The sequence below is a fragment of the Bombus affinis genome, chromosome 13 (genome assembly GCF_024516045.1).
Source record: "Bombus affinis isolate iyBomAffi1 chromosome 13, iyBomAffi1.2, whole genome shotgun sequence".
In the NCBI taxonomy this organism is placed as follows: Eukaryota; Metazoa; Arthropoda; class Insecta; order Hymenoptera; family Apidae; genus Bombus; species Bombus affinis.
This window is the reverse complement of record NC_066356.1, coordinates 5493656-5500509: the sequence shown is the minus strand read 5'-3', so window position 1 is coordinate 5500509 and position 6854 is coordinate 5493656. Positions and strand designations below refer to the sequence as shown.

At 27.5% G+C, this 6854-nt stretch overlaps 2 protein-coding genes across 2 annotated transcripts; one reads left to right on the top strand and one right to left on the bottom strand.

The window, feature by feature from the left end:
* Positions 1-214: 214 nt before the first annotated feature.
* Positions 215-4522, top strand: LOC126923025 (uncharacterized). The gene is made up of 10 exons (XM_050736016.1): positions 215-639; positions 790-1095; positions 1161-1801; positions 1865-2077; positions 2218-2526; positions 2601-2799; positions 2859-3031; positions 3102-3199; positions 3267-3528; positions 3590-4522. The coding sequence occupies exons 1-10, from the start codon at positions 471-473 to the stop codon at positions 4103-4105; spliced, it is 2886 nt and encodes a 961-aa protein (XP_050591973.1). The 5' UTR covers positions 215-470; the 3' UTR covers positions 4106-4522.
* Positions 4523-4545: 23 nt separating this feature from the next.
* Positions 4546-6350, bottom strand: LOC126923045 (uncharacterized). The gene is made up of 2 exons (XM_050736055.1): positions 5691-6350; positions 4546-5616 (listed from the first exon to the last, which is right to left on the bottom strand). Exon 2 carries the CDS (start codon positions 5533-5535, stop codon positions 4684-4686), a length of 852 nt encoding a protein of 283 aa, XP_050592012.1. The 5' UTR covers positions 5536-5616; positions 5691-6350; the 3' UTR covers positions 4546-4683.
* Positions 6351-6854: the final 504 nt, after the last annotated feature.

Genomic DNA, 6854 nt, shown 5'->3' with positions numbered 1-6854 from the left:
GTAGAATAAAATATTAAAGGAAAAAGAAATATATTCTAATTATACACTTTTATAATCCTAGGAAATAAAATATACTCCTATAATGATTAAAATTTATTTATAGTTTTGTTTATTTGAAAAAAAAGAAATATTATTATTCTACGATTAATCAGAGATACAATTACTGATAATTTGAAAAGCCCGCCAAAAATAAACAAGACCATTAAATAATTGCCCTATAAGTTTGTTGGAAATAGTTCTTTATTTCGGGTCATGCAAGTGTTCAGTTATCTGTAAACCGTTTAATTAAGGAATCAAGTTTTTATTTACATACCTGATTTTTGAGTTATAAAACGCAGAAAATATGTGAGTGATAGAAATAGTAGTTTGCTGTTCAAAGCAATGGATGATAATATTATGTGCGTATTTTGAAATTATCAGTGGACAAGAAAGCATGAACAGAAAGTAAAGAAACTAAAAAGAAACATTTTATGTCGCACAAATATATAAAAATTTCATATCAAAACATAATGTCATCGTTAAATAGTAATAAAAGATTAGCCGAAGTTTTGGAGCTATTTCTGTTGCCTAATTATAACATTGTGTCTACTACCTATCTTGATCTTTTATTATCACACATTTCCAAAGATATTAAAGAGTGTAAGAAAATTATTTTATAAATCATATCATAATGCATAGTAAAATTATTATAAAGAAATTGTTTTTTAATCTTTGTTATGTTTATTCCATTTTTATTCATTGTATTCACATATAATTTATTCCATCATGTATTTTATCATTTAATTCCAGGTGACACAAATAGTTATGAGAATTATGAATTGTTTCAAAAATGGGTATTAAAAGCACTGCACACTTGGAGTTCTGAGTGCCTTCCTTCCCAACCTATAACTATATTTACTTTAAAACTCATAGGATTAGTTTCACCTAATGAATTAAGGTTTCATTATTGGCAGTTTAAAGATGTGTACAACAGATTGTGTGACATATTTAACCTACGTAAAGATGATTTACCAGTATCTATTAAAATGGCTTATATTACAATGTTATCTAATTTAATCAAACATAGAAGTGGTAGACAATGGATTATAGATTCTGGTAAGTAATATGTGTTTTTTAATGTGTATATAGAGTTATAAGATGATAAAATTTGTATTTTATAGATGCTTGGAAAGATGTTGTAAAATATGCACATTGGAATCACACGTTATATGTTACTCATGAAAGCCATAAATTTTTGTGGCTTTTGCTCTCACATGAACAACAAAATGTTAATTTTTGTAAAAAAGTTATTTTAGCAATGGCAGCACCATTGATAACGAATAATTTCGACACTCAAACATGTCAAGTGCTGCAAGATAATTATTTGGAAGAAAATAAGCTATTGTGTACCACACTAGATCTGTTAACTAGTATCATTGAGAATACATTGTTTGCAGATATGGATAATACAATACCTGAATTATGCCAAGAACTCATTGATTTAGAAATGAGAGTAAAAGCACTGTTTGAAGCATGTATTAGTACAAAACTTTTATCACATATTCATAAGCTATTCGTTCTATGTTTGTTCATTCCAATTAAACAATTCATTAGAGGAGGGAAAAAAACAGAAACTGAAACAGCACTGAAGTTCTACACTGAATTGAATTATATATCTATAATGCTTCTCTCCAAAGCATATGTGGTAGAATTAGTAAAGACAAACAAATTTTTAATGATATTTTGGAAAAAGTTACAATCATTGCATGAATTTTCTTTCAATCAGGAACATAAGTTTGAACATCAAGCTATATCTATAATGGTGAGTATTTTATTTTTATACTTTCATAATGGTAAATAATTCAAATATTTTTTCTACAAATAGATTATGCCTTTGGCTTTATGTATTAAACATACATATAAAGATTCTGATATTTTTGATATGTTTCTTACCAAACTGTTTGATGTAACATGTACAGCTGTACAAAGATTGGGATACAATGTAAGGGATGCTGTACTTAAAAATGATGTACCTGTAGCACAGATTGCCAAAGTTGATATTGACATGCTTTTAGAAATAATGGATATCATGGATAGGGTATGTGCAATAAAAATTTTTGATAATAATGTTATAAATTATTACCAATATGTTGTTTATAGTTATATCTAATAATTCTATGTATATGTGTATATATATATATATATATATATATATATATATATGTATTCTCATATCAGGATATTGCAGTTATTGTCTTTCAAGCAATGTGTCATGTCCTGAAAAATTGTGTGCCAGATGCATGCAGTGAAACTTTAGATAGTATGACTAATGCAACACATTTGGAAAATGGACCAAGGAAACAAGTATATAAGATTCCCTTAGAAGGGGATCCCATAGTTGATCATCCTACATTATTATCATCACTTCTAAATGGTTTAGCAGTCATGACAGAGAAATTTAAACTAAAATGGCAAGAATGTGTAGAAACCATATGCTTATTGTCATTGGCTCAAGAAATTTTAAATCACCCTGGAACATTGCCTATAGTAAGTTTAGATATATTCATCATAAGATGGTTTATAATTCGTGCATTATAAATATGCTTGAATTTTGTTTTCAGATTTGCGTGAAAGCTTTAAAAGTATGTAAGTTAGCAATTCAGAATTTTATGCCACCTGATTTAGTACTGTTAACTGAAACAGATAGTCACATGAACGAAATTGGGCCAACATTGTTTAAAAGATTACATGATGTCAACTGGGAAGTAAGGGATAGTGTACTAGAAGTTTTAAATACTATAGCTATAATTTCAGAAGACAGTAAGTAATCATTTATGAAAAATGTTATTTTCATGTGTAATATGGATAAATATTTGCAGAATATCCAGCGTTTCAAGAATATTTATTGGCAAATGAGTTTCTACAGCTAGCAGTTGAAATTAGCAAGACAGACAGTGAAAGCTATGTTCGAGCATCTGCTTTAGTTTTTCTTTCAACTACTGTTCGTATAAATAAATTATGGAAAGAAAAATTATCGCAATTTGATTTGCCTGTATGTGTCATTAAAAAGTATATAATCTTCGATTAATAGTTGATAATAAAACTATATTCTTTTACTTCAGAATACTGCAATAATGCTACTCAACAATGAAAGCGAGGCCATAGTCAGAAAGGAAACAGTAATTCTATTGAAGGAATTATATGTACATCGTAAATGGTCGTGAGTAATGTTGTGCAGCACTGCTGTCAGTCATTTCAATATCATTGATAGAGTAATTATTTTTTAGGAAAAATATTATCGATTCAATGACATTGACAATGGCAAAAACTGCTGTTCTTGATCTTCATTGGGAAGTAAAGATAAGTGCTCTCGAATATTGGAATCACGTTATAACATCGCATTTGTCCGATCAAGGTGTACTCGATGGTCATTTCCCAAAAGTAACGTTTTCAAAAGAACACAGGAAAATCGTATCTTTAAATGAAACTGAGATAAAGCGGAGACTCAATAAAGCACTAGATGAATTAGCGAAACAAAATTGCTTGAGAGTAAGTAGATTTACATAACATAATTCTTAAGCTCTAAGTCACATCTTGCATTGCATTTTAGGTCCTTTTGGTTACTCTAGAAGACAGTGATCTTGAAGTATGCAAAACATCAGCAGCTATAATAAACAAATTAAAAGCATTCCTTTTGAAGTACAAACTTAATGAACCTTTACCGGCATTGCCTCTACCCAAAGATAGTGCCACTTTAGATACCTCTTATGTTAAGTACGAACCACCGGATAATGTTGCAAGCTCCAATTGTGACATGCTCAGTAATTCTAATAATGTGATAGAAGAAATTCTAGATGTTAATGATGCAAATCTACTTGCTTCTATATACAAACATTCAATAGAAGCCGATAGTAAAACGCAAAAATCAGAGGAGAAAACATTTCAAGATATTCCTTGTGTGACTAGGCAAGTTTTTCTTCAAACAATTTTTGATATGGACATCACTGCATATATTGAAGAAAAAGAGCGATGGTTGACCACATACTCCACTAGTTTTGATTCAGCGTTGGATGATATATTAACAATGTACAAAAAAGGAGATGTTAATTCAATGGATTGCTATTAATCATGAACAATGTGCCTTATAGATTGCACAAAATAAAAACTCAGATCTTCTACATAAGTATGGTATGCACCTTTTGTTCTTACATTACTTTTAAATTTATAATTTTATGAGTTATATCACACCACAGTTAAAATAAGATCATGTTATAAATTTTATAATAAAAATAAGATTTTATTATAAGTACATTTATATATTACATAGAAACATTTATAATAGGCTTTTCTCTCATAGAATTTGAGTAATAAAAATAAAACGAAATTTTCATACAGTGCTTATTTATGCAGCTGATGTAGAATAAAATGAATGAATACTTATGTATTTAACATATAAAGAAACATATTAAAATTGTTATATAAATTGTTTATGCTCATTTATATAAAACATTGTTTTTGTTAATAAAAAGAAAATAAAAAAGTTTTTTTTATCTATATTCATATTACACACAAACATAAATCTGGAAAGTAACAAACTTACAAAGTAATCAGATTTCATAATAATATAAAAAGACATTGTTTGTATTATTTGTACTTCATTCAGTCTTTATAATTTTCCATATAGCTAAAACACATATATTATGTTTAAAGAAAATTTGCAATGTCAATTTGCTCTGGCTGAGAGTAAAGATTTTTTCCATCAACAGACATTTCTTGTTCATCAGCACTCACAGTAATAATAGAATTCCAAGGAAAGTTATTACATGATGAATGATATGTCAAAACATCTGTATCTGTATTAGTGGTAACTACTTCCAATGCTGTAAACTGTTTTTTTTCAGTATTTTCTATTGGATTTGTTATCTTTGGTACAAGGAATTCTTCATTAATAGTTGTATTAACGGTGGAATCTATATTATTCCAAAATGAAGTTGTTGCTGTTTCACAAGGCTCAGTCTTTATTTGTTTCACAGTTGTACTTTCTATTCCTATAATTGTATTGATTTGTTGTAACATATTTCTTATATTTGTCTCTTCTATGCCTGTTTTATCTTTTTTTTTCTTTCCTCTATGCTTCTTCTTATTTAGATCAATGCAAAGACTTTCAGTGATATTAAAAAATTCTTCATCAGTTATTTCTTTTCTTTGATACAATTCACGTTCCCAAGCAATAAACTGACTACAGTTTATCGAACAATTATCATGGGTGAATTTTTTTGGTGAATTAATTGCTTCATTTTTATACTTATATTTTGGTTCAGGTTTAATAAAAACATGATTGTATATATTTTCATTGTTATTGTTATCACCTAAATTTATAGGTTGCAAATATTTTTTTTTTGTACATTTCATATCATTCAAAACTTTGAAGCCTTGAAGATTAATAATAGTTTGCGATAATTCTGTTGGATTGTGATGTTGAATATGATGATTATGTAAATCTATGACAGTAGCATTTGGATGCTGACAAATAATGCATTGGTAGAACACAGACATTCTGTAATTATTGCAATTCTATCTTCATAAAGCAAACACTATATAAAATGTTAAGAATAATATATCTATCTTTTTGATTACCTATTAATAAAATCAATATTTCATATATTTCTAAATATGATAGTTAAAAAAAAATAATGTAGTTAGAGATTTACCTTCAAAAGATCGTACTTATGAGGTTATATAAATATCCAATAAGGAGATCGAAAGAATTATAGACCACAATATTTAATTATACATGAACATAACACTTATAGCGCAATAAAATTTTATGTAGATCATATAAAGATTAAATAAGTTTATTATATTTTACATAATATTATCTATTGGACAATAATGTCATACATCCACGTGAAGATCTATGATACTATGTCAATATAAGCATTAATGTGTCTATATATGTATAACGACATGTAATATGTGAAATAAAATACATGCAGATGCGTAAAATGTTATCATAATATATGATATAAAATGTTTAAATTAAAAAAATTAACAATTTTCTTTAGTAATATAGTAGATAATATAATATCAAACCATACAATAGATCAACAAATCGATGGCTTATTCTACAAAAAATGTTCGCTTTTAGCGTCTTCGAGAAAAACAATTTCAAGAGATTAATTTTTATTTTAGTATTTTCGAGAAAAACAGTTTAAAAAATCCAATGATACTTTATAGTTAAATAAATACTTCTTGCATTGTATTTATCTTTATCAATACTATTATAAAATTGGTTACAAATTGTGCATTGATCCTTTTGAAGAACATAAAATGATAAAGATGAATCATGGTTCTTGAACATATCTTTCTATATGTATGTACTAAAAAAAAATGAAAAACGTGTAATTTTTTACAAATTTATGAAGTAGATACAAATATGACTTTTATACATAAAAGTTATTTTATACGTAAAAAAGCAATCAAGAACTATTTATTGCATATGAAAACTCAAATTTCACAAAAAATGGACATGCAATATTTGTACAATAAGTCGCCGAGATATAAATTAAAAATTTGTATTTACATAGTATAACATAATACAACAGATTGTAGTTTTTTAGAGAAAGGTTAACAACAAAAGATCGTATCATTTATTTTTCGATTTTCGTTTATTCACCGGTTGTTATATAAGGCGGCACGTAATTTCTTCTAATGTGACGGTCGATTACGTTGCGATAAATGAAAGAATTACACGGGACATTTCGGCGTTGGTGTTATAAATAAAAAAAATGCAAAACTTAAATAGCTAACGATTAAATTTAGATCGTAAGACGCGTACTGTTTGTGTGCATCAGAACGTGCATCGCGAATATCGG

What these genes read in the sequence shown, in the direction of transcription:
- LOC126923025 (XM_050736016.1), top strand. Translation starts at nt 471, where the DNA reads ATGTCGCACAAATATATAAAAATTTCATATCAAAACATAATGTCATCG. An exon ending in TTCCAAAGATATTAAAGAGT is followed by an intron (nt 640 to 789) that starts GTAAGAAAATTA and finishes ATTTAATTCCAG; the next exon opens with GTGACACAAATAGTTATGAG. An exon ending in ATCAAGCTATATCTATAATG is followed by an intron (nt 1,802 to 1,864) that starts GTGAGTATTTTA and finishes TTCTACAAATAG; the next exon opens with ATTATGCCTTTGGCTTTATG.
- LOC126923045 (XM_050736055.1), bottom strand. Translation starts at nt 5,535, where the DNA reads ATGTCTGTGTTCTACCAATGCATTATTTGTCAGCATCCAAATGCTACT.